The following is a 17,994-nucleotide window of genomic DNA, read 5'->3' on the forward strand; positions in this document are numbered from 1 at the left end:
GCTGTAAAAGCCGCTGCCTGTGACGGGGATGGGGGCAGCCTGGGATCCGCCTCAGAAGCAGCCCGCTTCCCCGAGCTACCGCGCTAACTCGGCTCGAGTCTGCAGATGAGTGCGCGGCCCTTCAGAAAGCTCGGAAAGGGGAGGCCGGAAACGTAAGTACACACACCGGAAACCGAAGGACAACAAACCCAAGGACACAGCAGTAAGTGCTGCCCCCAGCACTGGGAGGACCGCGAGGAGAGGCCACCGCTCCAGAGGAACGAGGGCCAGGAGACGGGCTGCTTCGTGCCAGGGAAAAGGCGGCATTTTCGTTGACTGTGAGCAGTCATCGTTTCAGATTATTCGACGTTAAAGGGAACCCGAAAGGGAAATAAATACCCAGTGCCACCACGCTGTGCGTGCCCCAATCACGACACCGCAGCCGTGCTCACTGGCTGCAATAATCACGACATAGTTAAAACCGTGTCCGTCCACTTTTCTCGTCCCGTCTCCCTGACGCTTCCCCGCGCTCACAGCCCCGCGTGCCGCGCCCGCTCGTCGTGCCCCTGCCCCCAAAGCCACACGCGCTCACCACACCAACGTGTGTCCCAGCGGTGTGACCGTCACCGTGCCACCTCATCCGTAACGCCTTTCGTTTCCATGGGAATATTTCTAGGACACGTTTCTACACGTGGTCGCATTGTTCCTTCTCCAGGTCCTGCTGGTGGGGGCGGCTCGGCGAAGAACAGATGCCCGAGGAGACAGAAGCTGGGGCCTGGCACTCAGGGAGGGCGGCCGCGGCCACTCTGGGGGACCACGGGGCTGCTCGGTGACATCACGTGCCGTTCCGAGCCGAGAGCCAGTCTCCCTGGGTCCTTGCCCCTTGGGGAAGGAGCCCGACCAATCAAAGGGAAGGGGGACGAGTGACCGTGACGAGGGCCAAAGCCAGAGAGAGGCGAGACGGCCAAGATCGGGGGGTGGTCTCAGGGCTCATGGTCGGGGCAAGGGCAGGGACAGGCGCCAAGGGACCAATGCAGCCTCAGGCCCGGGCAGCGGTCGCCCGATTAGGGTGAAGGGAGGGGAAGGGCATGAGACGTGGGCCCGACAGACACGTCCAGTGACAGCAACTGCGCCAGGACGGAGACGAAGATGAGCCCAGCGAGGAGCCGGCCAGTGGGGGCGACAGCAGGGAAGGGGAAGGGCGGGGGGGCAGAGCCGGGCAGAGCCGGGCGAGCCGGGGGCCAGGGCTGCTGAGGGAGCAGGCGGCCGCATGCACGTGGAGAACCCCGGCTGCACGGCGGCTCACGAGGCCACCGGGGCGCCCCACGACCTCCTGCTCTCCTGACTGCGGAGATGGCACCTGCGCCCCATGAGCTCCCCGGACCTGGACACCCTGGTGGCACAGCAGGGAGCACCCTCCCTGCCTCTGTCCCCACTGCTCCTCCGGCAGCCAAACTGGACGGTCCTGACCCTGGCCGCTGGCCTGGATGGTGCTCCCGAGAGCCGCTTGGGGTCACATGCTGCCCCCAAGGTCAGTGGGGTGAGGACTGGGGGGCTCAGCCCAGTGGGCAGCGTGTCCATCCCACCGAAACCACGGACGAGTGTGCCTCCTGAGACAGGACGTGCTCCTGGGGGCCGGCCACGTTCCCCCTTGTGCTGCAAGCCGTCCCCCACCCCGTCCGCGCTCAGCTCCCTGCTCCGCCGGGGACCTCAGTGCGTCTTCCTCACCAGTCCGGCATAGAAGGTCGCTGTTTTCCAAGGCTGCGCCCAAACACTCCTCCTCTCTGCCCACTTCTGTCACTGACCTGACCTCCTGTCACCTGAGTCACCCTCACGTGCACGCGTACGAGGACCATGTGCCCAGCTGTTCCCTTTTCACCGGTGGTCCCTCGTGTACCTTAAGTTTCTTTTCTTTTTTTTTTTTTTATGCCTACAGCACCCGGTCTTCCTAGGTGGTCTCCCATCCAAGTCCTAACCAGGCCCGACCCTGCTTAGCTTCCGAGATCAGACATCGGGCTTGTTCAGGGTGGCGTGGCCACAGACCATGGACCGTGGCTCCATTGGGGCGCGAACCCAGGACCTTCTGTGTGTGAAGCAGACGTGCTCACTGCTACACTAGGGAACCACGTCCTACTTCAAGTTTCTCGAAGTGGTGTCCTTCCCTGTGGGGTGACCCTCTCTTCTGTCCCATGCTTGACCCATATGGACAGTGAAAAACACAGACACGTAACTTTTTTCCAGAAAATAAGCCAGAGAGCACGGAGGTTGAGGGCCCCGCGGGCTCGAGGCCGCCATCGTCCTTACGACCGCTACACTACGGAACCACGTCCTACTTCAAGTTTCTCACAGTGGTGTCCTTCCCTGTGGGGTGACCCTGTCTTCTGTCCCTGCTCGACCCATATGGACAGTGAAAAACACAGACACTGAAAAGCAGGCCTCCTGGCCCGGACACGTAACTTTTTCCCAGAAAATAAGCCAGAGAGCACGGGTGGCTGAGGGCCCCGCGGGCTCGAGGCCGCCATCGTCCTTACCCCTATGTGCTGAAAGAGCCAGGACCGCATGACGCTGGTGGCGTGCTTCGGCAGGACGCCCCTCTTGTTCTTGGACGAGCCGTCGTCTTGGTGCAAGAGGCTCAGGTCCTGGTTTAACTGTAACTGAAGCTTTTAAGCAATTGAAAAACACGATCAGAAAGCGCAGAAAACTCTGACATCCCGACAGCGCGTGACCGCAGAGGGAGAAGAACCCGGGACCGTGGGTGAGCGGCTGATGCACGGTGGCGGCTAATTCTCAGGCTGCGCTTCCCTCCCCACTGTGACGTGCCCCCCGGCGTCCCGCCCCTGCAGCCCTCGCGGGACAGACGAGGACGCAGAGCCACTCGCCCTGCGGTCTCCTCAGCACCCGGCTTCCCCCAGCAGTGGACGTGAGGACATCTGAGCGCCCAGCCTCGAGCATTTCGAGGAGCCACCGGGAGGGGCGCAGAGGCTGGAAGCACCACTGACTGGAGGTGGCCTCGCCGCTGAGCAGAGGGGACGGGGACAGCGTGCACACAGAGGGGGTGGGCTCGCAGGCTGAGGGGACCGCCTCTGCCGGCCATGAAGAAGGACACAGCTTCCCCCGCCATGGGAGGAAAGCGTGAGGGGCATCCTGTCCGCTCCGCCACCAAAGGCGAGCAGGCGCTTCGGGCACGGGGCCCTGGGCCGGCCCGGGTTGGGACTGGGTTGGGACCGTGCAGGCCCATGGACACGGCCACGTGGAGGGGGCTGCGGCCTGGGGCCAACACGTGCTGCCAGGGCCTCAGCGGGCACGTCAGGGACACCTCTGCTGTCACTCTGATTGAAGGCCGATGTGAGAATGTAACTTCACGAGTGAGTGAGCATCAGCTCCCCCAGGCCGACGTCACTGTGCTGTACTCACAGACGCAGTGTAAGGGACCTGGGAGCTCGCTTGGCAGAGGCTGCTACCACGTTATTTGTGTTTCCTCTGCGTTTACATCATTTTAAATATATCGTTAAAAAGCCCGAACACCAACATCCAGACAGACAGAATTAATGACTCTAAGGAGACGGTTAGACCACTAACTCGAGACGACTACGAATGGCATAACTGTTTTTGGACCAAAAGCAAACAGCACTACGCCCGCCCCATGCTCACGCTCACACGTGCGGGAAAGGGGCTTCTGAAGCTCGTCCCAAGGCGCCGGGGACACTGGCCCACTTGCCCGCACCAAGCCCCAGCAAAGCCTGGGACTGAGCACAGCGGGGACTCGAAGGCCTAGGAAACTGGCTGGAAGCCTGTTTAAGAGGCAGTGAGACCCCAAATGTCCCCCAGCATTCTCTGCGATGGCTGATCTGCCCCCACCCCTGCACGAGTCTCGAGGTTTCTCTCCCAGGGAAAGCCGCCAGGGGCTGCATACTCAGGGCAGCTGTGCGCAGCTGGAGTGGGGAGCAGGCGGCAGGGACGTCTGCACGTGAGACGGGACGTCAGCTCCTTCAGCCCCTGCAACTGCGTCTGCCCAGGCAGGGGTCAGAGAGCCCTCCTCCGGAGAGACGGGAAGAAATGACTGCGGACGGGCGGAACGCGGGCCAGCCGGCTCGGGGAAGCCAGCCTGCCACAGCCCAGCACATGACAAGAACCAAACAGCCGTGTAGCAGTTCATGTTTATATGTAAAAGGGCAGCTAAGTGTCCCCAAACACCTGAAAGCCTCTATCACAAAAACAGACCCCAAAGTGAATAAACTTGGAGATGCAGAGAAAACAGAAAGAACGCGAAAACAAAGAAAAACATCGACCTTTCGTGAACCAAAAGTAGGATGCGCAGAAGGCAAAGAAGAGTCTTAGAAATTAAAACCACGCTAAAAATTTAAACTTAATAGAAAGGAAATCTCTCGGAAAGCAGACGAAAACTCAAAAATGGGAACAAATACAAAAAGGCACAAAAATCAAGTGATGGTTCAGAAAGGCCAACGGCCAGTTAGTGAGGCCCTGGAGAGAGCCAGCCTGCACGTGGGGGTGGGGCAGGGCTGCCGCAGACAGATCAGGGACCTCCCGGGGACAAAAGGCGCGTCCACAGTGCTCGGCACCAAACTCAGAAAAGCAGCGTCTGAAGGAGGGGAGACACAGACGCACAAGAGCCCCAACTTTGGCCAGAGAAGAAGGAAGAAAGGAGCCCAGAGCGGCCCAAAGAGCTGTGGCAGAGCTGTGCGTGTGACGTGCCCGTTTCATTCCAGGTGCGGCTGGCCCAGGCCCTTCCCGGTCTAGTCGCTCCCGCTAGGACCTGAGCAGCTCCTCCCTCTGGCTTCCCGGCCCTGCCACCCTGGAGGAAATGACAACGGGGAAGATAGGACAGATAAGGACAGGGACACAGTGGGCCACCGCGGGCCACACAGGGGTGGCTCACGGGTGGAAGGGAAGCAGGGCAGTTCTGCTCACCGGCCCGCTGGGGGGAGTGGGGAGTCCCGCTGTGTCCGAGGTGACAGGGCGTTTGCTATTTAGACTAGTAACCTCGGAGCAATAGGACGCATGAACCCCAGCGCCCACGGATGACGCATGAACCCCAGCGCCCATGGCCCTGGCTCAATGGTCCCCCCCAGCTGCTCACTTTACCACGAGGCAACAGTGCACAGCGGGCCTGCCTCACGAGCATGGCTGTCAGCGGGGACCAGGGCGGCTCCAGTGGGTCTAGCTCCCGCCCCCGCCCCGCATTCCCTGGACCTGGGAAGTCGCCCTGCGTCCTGGGCCCATGTGTGCCCAGCGAGACTTTGTCCAACGTAACCCTCTATGAAGTCAAAGGCAGGAACCCCGATGGGCCTGCAGCCTGCACGCCGCGGCCTCTCAACCTGCTCTCGACTCAGGAAAACACTCGCATCCCCAAGGGGCCTCCGAGATGTTAACAGGGATGCAGAAAACACCCATGCAGGCCTAAGGCCAGGAACTAACATACAGAACGAATCCACGCTCTTAAATAAGAACTGACACCAGAAACAATGGCTTTCTGGTTTAAACCCAGCTAAGCGTGAAAAAGTGGGTGTGGGCATGTCGCCAGAACTCAGAGGGCCCTGGCGGACCATCGACTCCAATCTCATTGTCCTGAAGGCACAGAGAGGTAGGACCGTTCCAAGGTCACGGTCTGTCACAGCACTTGCAGCTCTGTCACTCGGGTCCGCAAAGCTGCCCTGCGCTTGGCAGCTGGGATCCCTCAGGAGCTGGTAATCCGTGGGAGGACAGCGATCAGGCCTGGAGCAGAAGCCCCACTGGGCGGCAGGGAGGGGGCAGGGGGAGCCCCCGCTCAGGTGTTTCAGCAGGCTGTGGGAGGGCATTAACGGGGTGGCCTGGACGCACAGAGGGGAGCACCCAGAGTTCGTCTACACAGCCACAAACCTCCCAACCCAGAGACAGCCACATGATCCAGAGGCAAGCTGGACGAGTGGGAGGGGAGGGATGATGGGCGGCTTCCTCCTGCTCCCTTAGATCCCTCTGAACTTCACAGCTTTTCACAATACGGGAGATAAAGAGTAAAAACACCCCAAACACTGACGTCCAGATATGCTGGACACTGCTGCATGAAAGCGTGTCTGAGGCCAGTATCCTCACGCACAAGTAACGGCTCAAGTCCGGCTCTCCCTGCGTCCCCGCCCCATGCGACACCCCACCCCGAACCCTTGCAAAGGAACAGCACACGCACCTGGGAGTTCTGGATCCTTATTGTCCCAGGCGACAACGCCTGGGTCACTACTTGGCCTTGAGGAGTGACAACTGTGACCGGCTGATAAACTGTGCCACCTTGAAACAGAAGAAGGAAACAATTAAATTACATTTAAGTCTCAATGATTTAAAACCCATCTTCTCCATATGCTATGGAGGGAACAAAATCTCTAGTACGATGAGCTTTCTGCAGCATTTCAAATGACCAGTACTTTGCCAGCCGACTTGTTGCTACACGTGACAGAAACGAACTCGGGGCACGGGGAGCGCTCAGGCATGGCCGGCGAGGGCGCTGTGCCGCCGGCCAGCCTCGCCCCTCCCGGACGGGGCGCAGGGCAGGGGCAGCTCGGGGTCAGCACGCCCTCCCGTTTGCCTCTATTCCTACCTGCCCCCCAGTTAACACATTCCAGAGGACTGGCCAAAACCATGAGATGGCACGTATTTTTATTATAGCTATTATTATTATTATTATTTTAATCAAAAGTGCCTTAATTCGCCTGTGGCGGTTTCCCTCTGTGCTGTCACGGAGGCTTTTTAGCGTGAATTTCTCCCCCTCGTCTCGTGCTCCGTTCCGACTTCACGATGGTCTGTACAGGCAACATTCTCGATGCACCAGGGAACTCTAGAATTCGTCCCTTCCTGTGACCGTTTTTATTATACAAGTGGGACCAAGGCTAAGACTGCATTTCGGTTGCTTGTCACCAAGTTAAGATTTTCCAGGTGCCGCTAAGAGCACAGTGAGAAACTGCTTTTTGAAAACTGCCGTTTGGTTTTGCTACGCGGTTTCGACGCTCACACAAAGCCTTCCTCCCTAACACTTTTTGGTAGAGACACAGTTTGCACAGAGTATTCGCCGCTGAGCACTAACAAGACGCAGGCATCTGAAGAGCTCCAGACTTTAGCACTCGGGTTAGGGAACTGTCATTAATTAAAAATGATATTTACGCACGTCTCCGTGCTACAATAAAAGACTTTTTTTTTTTTTTTGCAAAAACTCAAAGAAAAGGTGTCCTTTCTTCCCTCGCGTACCTGCCACCGTTGCCATGGTGACGTTTCCCTGCTGCAGCGCGGACGCCGGCACCACGATTCCCTGGGGGCTGAGCGTGCCCGTGATGGCACTCTGGATCTGCTGGGAGTCAGAAGCACACAGGGGACGGATTACTAGGAAGCAGAACGCCATGCTTAAAGTTTCAAAACGAGTGGCATAAGGCATCAGTGACAAAGGAAAGATGCTCGAGGCAGGAGCGCGACCAGATGACAAGCCTTCCTTCGGTAAAGCGTGCCTTACACATCTGGAAAGCAAGAGACGCGAAACCCACTGATCGCTGACCGTGATCATCAGCACTGAGGTACTAGTTTCAACCTAGCTTCCAAAAGATGGTCTTCCATCCCAGTGCACAGTAACCACGCCTTCAAGTCCTGGAGGTGTGACCGGAAGACCGGAAGCACCTGATCTCATCACATGCCTGTCCATCAGGTTTGATGCAGACTCCCGATTTCCCAAAAACCACAGCCTCCTTGAGGGGATGAGCATTTTCAGAGTATGCCACAGGCCGGGGAGGCTCTGAGCGGTGGCGGGGGTCACCCAGCGCCCACACAGCTCCGTACCTACCGCCTTACCACAGCACGGTGACACCTGAGTACCACCGCCCGCTCTGCGCACCTGTCTGTGAACGTCACGTCGCAATTACATCCAGACGGGCAAACGCATCCGCTGATGCGATGGCTAGACGCGCGGCTGGCGAGGCGCGGGACCTCTGCACCTGGCGCTCGGTCGGGGTCTGGCACATGCAGGCACCAGACACTAAGCAGCGGAAGTGGGGATCGCTCAGAGGCGGTCGTTCTGTGGGCGACCGCGTCTACGTGAATGCGTAAGTTGTGGTCTGTACGCACACAGTCTGCCTCACTAACTTGGTCAGAATAAAAATGAAGCCATCCAAAGTGACGCTCCAAGCTCCCACGTCAAGAACCTCGAAAGAGAGAAACAACATAAAACCAAAGAAAAAGGGAGGAAATGACAAAGATCGGAGCGGATAACAATGAAATTAAAGTAGAAAACGACGGAGAAGAACTATCAATGGAAAGAGAACAGGTCGTTTGAAAAGCTCGATGTATTGATAAACCTCTAGTAAGACCAACAGACAAAGAGAAGACAAACTACCAATACCAGGCCTGAAGCAGAGGATATGACTACAGGCCTGTGGGCATCGAAGGTATAAAAGGAATACTCTGAACAACTCGACACCCTTGACACGACGTTGTAGACGAAATCTGATGTGAAGGAGGTGACCAGAAAGGGAACTGAATCTGTAATTTGGAAACCTCCAAAAAAGAAATCTCCGGGTCCGGGTAGTGTCACTGGGGAATTCTAGCCGTCATTAGAGAACAACTAATACCAGGTATAATGATCTCTCCCAGAAAACAGGAGAGGCGGCGATTCTCTCATTTGCTTTCTGAGGCTTGCACGATCCTGATACCAAACCTAACAAAGACCATACTAGGAAAGGTAGCTGCAGGCCAGTCTCCCTCGACTCAGATGCAAAACGCCCAGCGAAGTGTTAGCCGGCGGAATTCAGGGGTCCCTACCCAAAAGGACGACGTGCCACGACCAAGTGGCGTTTGTTCCAGGAATGCGAGGATTGTTCAGTATTCAAAAAAGTCAAGTCATGCGATCCGCTATATGAACAGGCAGAAGAAGAATCACATAATCCTATCAATCCACGCGGGAAAAGCATTTGACGGAATTGAAAATAAAAAACTCCCAGGAAAACAGGGATAGAGGGAACTTCCTCAACTTGATAAAGAGCATTCAGGGAAAAAAACTACCATTAAAAGCAACAGTGAAAGGCTGAACTCCTTCCCTCCGGCTGAGAACCACCAAACTGTTCCAGAGAGTCCTGGGGGTTCCAACCATCGCGACAAGGCGAGGACGAAAAAGCTCAGAGATCAGCGGGAACTAGCACTGTTCCTGCGGCAGGCGACATGACGAAACAGGCAGAAAATCCTAAGGAATCTACAAAAAAGGACCTCCTAGAACTAAGAAGTGAGCTCAGCGAGGTCACAGGATACAAGAGAAACATCAAACCGGTGTGTTTTCACACACTGGCACGGGCCCTGAAATTAAAGCTACGATACCGTTCATAAATGCTCAAAAAATGATCTGCCTGGGTACGACCTAAAAACGAATGTACGGGACCTCTGTGCTGGACACTGTGGGACGCAGTGGAGGACATCACGGCAGAGTAAACAAATGGGGCACAGAGTAAACAAACGGGGGGCGCAGAGTAAACAAATGGGGGCGCAGAGTAAACAAACGGGGCGCAGAGTAAACGAACGGGGGGTGCAGAGTAAACGGGGGGCACAGAGTAAACAAACGGGGGCGCAGAGCAAACGAACGGGGGCACAGAGTAAACAAACGGGGGCGCAGAGTTAACGGGGGGCATGCCACGTCTGTGAACGCGACGAGTTCACCTAGCAAAGTGGCCGATTCTCCCCAAGGTGATGTATAATGCGGTTCCTCTCAAAATTTCAGTAACGTTTTTGCAGATATAGACAGGATTATTCTAAAATTCGTATGAAAAGGCAAAGAAACTAGAAATAGCCAAAATGTCTGAAAAAGAATATTTTAAAAAAGAATAAAGCGACAGAAAATCAATCTTCTAATTTCGAGATGTATTTCTCGGCTACGATTGCCGAGGCTGCGCAGCACAGACACGCAGGTCAGCAGAACATAACGGAGGACACAGGCACAGACCCTGCGAATGTGCCCGGCTGATCTGACAAAGCTGCACGGGTGGCGCCGGGGAGAGAGGGTGCCCCGTAACTGAGGGTGCCGGCGAGCGGCCAGCTGGAGGCAAAACCCGCACACTTCGTGCAAAAGGCAACTCGAGATGAGTCATGGATTTAAACGTAGAATATAAAACTTTCAGGAAAAAACACGAGGAAGTCTCTGGGAGCCACGGCGAGGCAGAGTTCTTAGACTTGATGCCGAAAGCGCAACTCGTAAAAGGAAAAGCTGATAAATAGGAAGGTTCGCTATTTTAAAACGCTGACTACAGAGCCCAGAAATAACCCTCCTTTAATTGTCAATTAACCGATGAGGAAGGGAGCACAGATAAACGGCGGGGTAAAGGCGGTCTCCTCAGTAAGTGGTGCTGGGAAAACTGGACAGATACATGCAGAGAAAATTAAGTTGGGCCACACTAGCTATAAAAATAAACTCAAATGGGTTAAAAGACAAATCTGAGACCTGAAACCATAAAACTCCTAGAAGAAAACACAGGTAGTAAAACTCTGACACCACTTTCAGTAATGTTTCCGGATACAACTCCTCGGGCGAGCGAAACAAAAGAAAAAAATAAACAAATGGGACTACATCAAACTAAAACACATTTTTGCAGCAAAGGAAACCATCAACAAAACAAAAAACAATCTACTGAATGGGAGGAGCTATTTGCAAATGATACATCTGATAAGGGGTTAATATCCAAGATGTATAAGGGACTCAGAGAACTTAACACCAAAAAAACAAACGATCCAATTAAAAAATGGGCAGAAGAGCTGAACAGGCGTTTCTCCAAAGAGGACACACAGATGGCCAACAGACACATGAAGAGACGCTCAACATCATGAATCATCAGGAAAACGCGAATTAAACTACAATGAGAAATCACCTCACACCTGTCAGAACGGCTATCGTCAATAAATCAACAAACAAGTGTTGGTGAGCACGTGGAGAAAAGGGAGCGCTCGTACATTGTTGGGGGCTGTGCATTGGTGCAGCCACTGCGGAAAACAGTGTGGAGGTCCCTCAAAAAATTAAGAATAGAACTACCATGTGACCCAGCAATTCTACTTCTGGGTATTTATCCAAAAAACACCAAAACTAATTCAAAAAGATATATGCACCCCTCTGTTCACTGCGGTGCTATTTACAAAATGGCCAAGATATGGAAGCAACCCAGATGTCCATCGATAGATGACTGGATAAAGAAGGTGTGGTACGTATATACGATGGAATATTATTCGGCCACGAAAAAGAACGAAATTTTACCATTTGCAACAACATAGATGGACCTAGAGGGCATTATGCTAAGGGAAATAAGTCAGAGAAAGACAAATATCTTATGTTTTCACTTATATGTGGAATCTGAAAAAAACAAAACAAATGAATAAACAAAACAGAGACAGACTCACAGGTACGAAGAACAAGCTGAACGCGGCCAAAGGGGAGGGGCCGGAAGGATGAGAAATAAAAGTAAAAAACTGCGCACACGTGCGTACGGGGGGAACATTCGCTCCGCAGAAAAGATCTGTCAAGAGGATGAAGAAATAAGCTACAGACCTGGAGGAAATATTTGCAAAGAACTTATCCAATAAAGTGCTATCTAGAATACTCTCAAAAGTCAACCATTTAAACAAAAAATCCAATTAGAAAATGGGCAAAAAACAGGAGCAGATGTTCTATCACAAAGGACATGCAGATGGCAAATAAGCACACGAAAACATGGTCGACATCGTTAGGCGTCAGGGAAATGCACCTCGCAGCCACAGCGGCAGGCCACCGCGGTCAGGACGGTGGCCAGAACCTAACAGTGCGTCAGCATGAGGGAAGCTGGAGGCCACCACGCCAAGTGAAACAGACCAAACACAGAGGGACACGCGTGGCATGATTCCCCTTAGACGAGGTCTCTAGGGTCACCACATTCATGGGGACAGCCAGGAGACGGCGGTGCCGGTGGCTGGAGGAGGGGGATGGGGGTGAGCGCTTAATGGGTGGCAGTGGCTGGAGGAGGAGGACGGCTCCGGAGAAGCACAACGGTGTGACTGTGCTTGATGCCCCTGAACTGTGCACGGAAAACAGTTAGAACGGTCACTGTGTGCTATGTGCACATCCCACCACTTAAAACAGATTTTACAATAGGCAGAAAGAAAGAAAGAAATGGACTCCACCGTCCAGGACCATGGGACCTGGGCCCAGCACACGGACAGACGGTGTCTCCGGCCGCCGGGCACCCCACTCCCCACCCCCCACGGCGCAGGCCAGGCCATGGCCCTGGCGGGCACTGTGAGCAGGCGGGCGGTGAGGACGCCCCGGGGACCGCTGAAGGGGCCAGCGGTCTCGTCACCCCGGGAAGCGTGGCAGGCCCCGACATAAATACCTGGGACTGGACGGGGGAATACGGGCTTCCAGGTTCTCCGCTCAGGAGAGTCTCACTGTTCATTTTTGTTTTCAGACAAGCGATATAGCGACTGCAGAAGTCTTTACAGAGTTCGTTAACTTTTTCCAGCTCGAGAAGATGAATCCGCAAAACCTGGATCGCTTTCACCATCTGGAAGCAGAGAAAACGAGGACTCAGAGAAGAACGAGGCAGCGTGAAGTTAGAGCATCGCCACCAGCACGCGACGACTCTTAGCTACCAGCCTGAACACTGCACGGCCGTCGCCACGGGCACAGCCAGTAAGTAACAGGAGTGGACGGACGCCAGGTGTCATGCAAACGACAAATCCTTCCAGCGCCACTGCCCGGGGTCTGGCATTTCGGCTCCATCTGGTGTGCAGGGAGGAGGGACAGCCCCGGGGACTTCGGCAAGCCCAGTGCAGGACCGGCCGGGCCTCGGCCCGCTCCATCGCTGACTCGCGACCCCTCACTCTGCTCCTGCCAGTAACAGGAGTGGACGGACGCCAGGTGTCATGCAAACGACAAATCCTTCCAGCGCCACTGCCCGGGGTCTGGCATTTCGGCTCCATCTGGTGTGCAGGGAGGAGGGACAGCCCCGGGGACTTCGGCAAGCCCAGTGCAGGACCGGCCGGGCCTCGGCCCGCTCCATCGCTGACTCGCGACCCCTCACTCTGCTCCTGTTTCTTCTACGGACGAGGGTGACCCGTCCCCACCTCATAGCAGGCGTCGCCTCTGACGAAGTTCAGCTTGCCAACTCTGCCTTTCATGGGCCGCGCTTGTGGTGTCAAGTCCAGGCACGCTTTGCCTAGCCCTAGGTCAGCCCTAGATCCAAAAGATTTTCTCTTACGGTTTTCTAAATTTTAATTTTATAGTGTCATTAAGTTTGGGATAATTTGTCCCACAGCAAGAGCTGACTGATAGATAACGAAACCTCCACCACAAGCACCGCCTGCCTGTGGACCCACAACCCAAGCCCAGCCCCTCCCCGAGAGCGCGTTGGCAGTGATCCAGCGTGTGGGTCGGCGAGGACCAGCGGGCACCGAGCTCTGCCAGGCCTTGTGCTGGAACGCCACCCAGGGCAGCTCGGACCTCGCCTGCCTGGGACCACTGGGGCCGCCCCGCTCCCGCTCGCTGGTGGCCCTACAACAGGGACTCGGTGGCGGAGAGAGCTCCTGGTCCACTGCTGGTCCCCGATCAAGGCCGAGGAAGTAGACTCAGTCACACGGCTCACCTATAAAGTCTACCAGGCTCTCAGAGTTGAATATGTAATAAATTTTTTTTTAAATAACTAAGACTGGGCAATTTACTCAGGAAGAGGTTTTCCAGGACCCCTCCCTGCTCCTAACGGCCCCGAGGAAGGTGCTGGCCCAGGAGCTGGCAGGCGCTGACGGAGGTCCACGGAGGGCGTGTGCCCCAGACCCAGCCGGCGGTGCCGCGCAGGACCAAGGCCGCTCCCCTGGGGTGCAGCACTGGCGTTAGTGCCGAAGGATCCTCCGTGTCCTTTGGAAAGCATGAGAACCCCGACTTTTGGAGCACTGGACTGAGAGGAGGGTGCACCCAGAAAGACCGAGGGAGGCAGGGAGGGGCCTCGGAGCCCTGGCTATGCCTGTCCCCACTCTGTGCTCCTGCCGAGGCTTCTCGAGCTGTCACCCACCACGAATCAGCGTGAGCCTCATGACAGAGCTGTCTGGGCGAATGAAGGCAGGTGTCCATGACCGGGGGAGCCGAGGGCTGAAGGTGGCCACAGACGCGCTGCCTGAGAAGCACAGCAGGTGAGTGGGCCAACACCACGAATCCTTATGAGGGTTCAGGAGAGAACTGGACCCCCCGGTCCACGCAGCACGCGGGCCCGAACCACAGCAAAGGGGACCCGGCGAAGGCTGGGAGACACTCGCGTCACACACACGACGAAGCCAGGGACCGCGCGAACTGTGCGAGTCACCCCTTTGGCAGAACTAAAAACGGTCTCACTAGAACTGTGGAAGTTCTAATTAGCAGTTTAAAATTTAGTGAACAGCCTTTGGGTTCAGAATAAAAAATAAAAACAAAACATTATTTTACTCACTAAATTGTCCGTTTCCGGATCTTCGCAAAAGAAGGGTTTTCCTTCTTTCTCTTGCTTTCTTACAAAATTTTCAATGTCCACATCGAAACTGGCAGAGGTCGTGCCTTCCGAGCCTTGTGTGGATTGTTCACATTTTTCGAACAACAAAGCTAATAATGGGAATAGTGGATGCCTGGGAGAAAAAAATCTTCGTAAGTGCACGTTCTCCGCTTACGTGACGACGTTTTGGTATGTGTGCGTGCACGCGTTATCTGACGTGACCGCTCTGTTGAGATGTAATTCCCATACCATACAATTCACCCAGAGCTCACACGTCAGTGGTATTTAGTGCCTTCCTGACTTGCGCAACCATCACCAGTCAATTTTAGGACATTTCATCATCCCAAAAAGAAAGCCAGTACCCGTTAGCAGTCACTCTCTGTTTTACACCCAAACGTCAGCCCAGGCCACCGCTAATCTACTTTCTATCTCTATAGATTCGCCAAATAAATACTTCATATGAACAGGAATCTTAACAACACATGACCTCCGGTGTCTGGCTCCTTCCACTTAGCATGATGTCTTCACGGCTCATCCATGCCATAACGCGTATCAATACCTCATTCCTCTTTAAGGCCGAATAACATTCCATTGGATGGACAGACCACTTTTCAAAGTTTTAAAATTTACATTTAGGTCTATAATCCATTCTGAGTAAGTTTCTGTGTAAGATGCGAGAGTGGGGCGAGGGTCGCTTTTCTGCGTTGTCCCAATGCCATTTGTTGGAAAGTCTAACTTTTCCCCATGGAACTGTTTTTGCACCTTTGCCAAAGATCAAATGAGTTACATTCATACAGATTTGTCTGGGCTCTACCTGCGGCACTGATCTATGAGCCCGTGCTTCCAGTGATTTCACAATGTTTTGATTATTGTAATCTGATAGCAAATATTAAAATCAAATAGACTGATTCCTCCAACTTCTTTTTCAAAACTACTTTAGCTGACATAATTCTTTCGACTTCCATGTAAAATTTAGAATTAACTCGTGTATATGTACAGAAACATCCTGCTAAAACTTAATCGGAATTACATTGTCTACAGATCGATTTTAGGGTAACTGACATCTTCACTATGCTGAGTCCCCCAATCTATAAACATGGTACACCCCACCGTTTATTTAGCTTTTCTTTGACTGAATCAGCATTTTAGTTTCAGCATGAAGGTCCTGCACGTTTTGTTAGGTTTATACCTAAACTTTGTTGGGAGCTCTTATAAATGTATTTTCTTTTTAATTTGTTTCCGATTGCAAATTACTGGTATAAAAATAGGAACTGGCTTCTGTGTGTCGCCCTTGTGGCCTGTGACCTCATTAAACTCCCTAGGTCCTGGAAGTGTCTGCTAGACGCTGGGATTTTTACGTAGACAATCGTGTCGCTTGTGCCTAGAGCCGGTCTGACTCCTCCCTTCCTGAGCTGGGACGCCTTCTCTTTCTCTCGCCTTGCCGCTCTGGCTAGGACCGCCACCCCGCGCTGGACAGGAGTCAGCGCGGCCATCTCGGCCTTATTCCAGTCTTAGGGGAAACACGTTCAGCCTTCCCCCATCGAGTGTGATGTGCGCTGCAGCTTTTGAACTTGTTCTCCAGCAGGTTGAGAAAGTTCTCCTTTGCTAATCGTTCTTCATCATAATTTGCTGTTTTGTCAAATGCTTTTCTGCATCGCTTGAAATGATCACACCGTGGGTCTCAATGATCTCTGAAAAGTGAACTAGTCTTCCATTACTGAGATAAGCTCCACTTGGTCACTAAATGTTATTCTAATATGATTTTACTATTTTTTTGTTGCTGGATTCAATCTGCTAATATTTTTATGTCTAAATTCATGAAGGGCGCTTGTCTGTCCTGGTTTTTTTTGTACTGCTTTGGTCCTGCGATGCTCGGCTTGTGAAGTGCGCTCGGGACCATTCCTCCATTCTCCATCTCCCATTTTCTGGAAGGGATAGTGCAGACTTGCTGCTTTTTTTCCCTCTACAATTTTGGTAGAATTCTCCAGTAAAACCATCTGGGCCCGAAGAAGATGTTTTGTAAGGTGGACTAAGACGGAGATTTATATTCCAAAACTTTTATAAATAAGATATTAGGAATAACGTCTTAATCGGAGGAAACCTGCACCCCAGGAGTGATCACGTCGCACCTCGCTACCCTGCCTGGCTAACGGCTCTGCTGTTCCATTCAGCAGGGTTGTCTACGCTTGTCATTCCTAAGACCCACACGCTTCACGTCTCCGCACTACCTATAAATGGCCTGCTTGTCTGCGTCCATCGGCGTCTGGGACCCCACGGGGGGAGGGCTCACTCCTTCCACATCGGGTTCGGAGCAGGTGGGGTCCTGCTCCGTCTTGAACTCTGTCACTACTTGCATCTGTGAAGGGAGGAGAATTTGGTTACTAAACAGGAGACAAACTGCTGCTAGGTATTCTGGTCTGGGACAGTGCCACGGGAATGGTCCACTGCCAGCTGTCGCTAGCAGCAGTACGAACCAATACCGCCTACCTCTGAATTTACTATGTTTATAAAACGGCTAAAACAAAGATCAAACTTCCAAACCATTTAAAAACAGAGGACTGATACCTGCGAAATGCTTTTAATTCCCAAAATTATAATAACTAGACATTACTGAAGGGAAGTGGCACGTACGCAATCTTACCGTCTCTACCCGCTAGGTGGCCTCACACTGCACAGTATTATAGTAAGAGAAGGATAAACAAACAGCCCAAGCTCTTGTCACAAACAACTCATACCCAATATGCTACGTAGGTGTGACAGGGCTGGAAGCCGCCCCCGTCTACCCTTAAACTACAGGAATGTATAAGCTATAAAACTTTTTTTTTAAAAAGTCACTGTATTCAGAAAGTAAAGACGGGCTGTGTTTAAAGAAACAGTATTAAACATAAAAGAAAGTCTTCATGATATTATCATTTAAATTGGTTTAAACTACCTGTGTCATTACTAAGTTAGGTAAAAGCATTTAAATCTTTAAATGTAAAGAATTCAGTTTACAGGGGAAAAAAAATGGCCTCCGTAAATTTGTAATTATCCATGAGCAGATAACCCCCACCTGCCCGCCCCGGCTGCCATGACTCTGCCCCTCAAGGAAGCAGCCTGCTGGGTGAGCTGGGGTAGGGTGGGGGTCGTCCCCAAGAGACGCGACCCTCACCCTGATGCCCAGGGCCGGTGGCAGAGGGCACAGCCCAACAGAAGAGTGACAAGGTCACTTCCATTCTGCTGCCTTAGATGGTGCGATGTACCTGGGAGGTGGTTTTTCTCCCGCTCTTAAAACGATACACGAAAACAACCAACTAAAGCCCAATCAAGCACGACTTTCCTTCAGGGGAATCTGACTGTATTATAAAAAAATTATTTAGAATTATTTGGTTTTTTTTTAAATGACTGTGGAAAAAAGGGAAACGTCAACATTCGTCCTCAGAGGAAGGGCTGCGTCTGGCACATCCACACTGACTTCAACGCTCCTTCGCAATGCAGCTCGCACGGCACGGTCGGCCGGCAGGGCGCGGGCAGGGACGGGGGCCGGCGG

At 53.3% G+C, this 17,994-nt stretch overlaps 1 protein-coding gene and 1 pseudogene across 4 annotated transcripts in view; both read right to left on the reverse strand.

Moving 5' to 3' along the window:
• PKNOX1 (PBX/knotted 1 homeobox 1) overlaps positions 1-17,994 on the reverse strand; it is a 43,586-nt gene that overhangs the window by 7,645 nt on the left and 17,947 nt on the right. For 3 of the 4 annotated variants that reach the window (XM_025050227.1, XM_025050225.1, XM_025050226.1), the window contains 6 exons: positions 16,694-16,821; positions 14,427-14,598; positions 12,342-12,512; positions 7,210-7,309; positions 6,161-6,258; positions 2,511-2,639 (listed from right to left, as the gene is read on the reverse strand). In XM_025050227.1, the coding sequence (XP_024905995.1) occupies positions 2,511-2,639; positions 6,161-6,258; positions 7,210-7,309; positions 12,342-12,512; positions 14,427-14,598; positions 16,694-16,821 (798 nt within the window). The remainder of the gene's footprint in view (positions 1-2,510; positions 2,640-6,160; positions 6,259-7,209; positions 7,310-12,341; positions 12,513-14,426; positions 14,599-16,693; positions 16,822-17,994) is intronic. The other variant, XM_006916722.3, reaches the window with a different exon arrangement.
• LOC112483824 lies at positions 1,907-2,022 on the reverse strand (annotated as a pseudogene).

Source organism: Pteropus alecto, unplaced genomic scaffold, assembly GCF_000325575.1.
Source record: "Pteropus alecto unplaced genomic scaffold, ASM32557v1 scaffold97, whole genome shotgun sequence".
Taxonomy (NCBI): domain Eukaryota; kingdom Metazoa; phylum Chordata; class Mammalia; order Chiroptera; family Pteropodidae; genus Pteropus; species Pteropus alecto.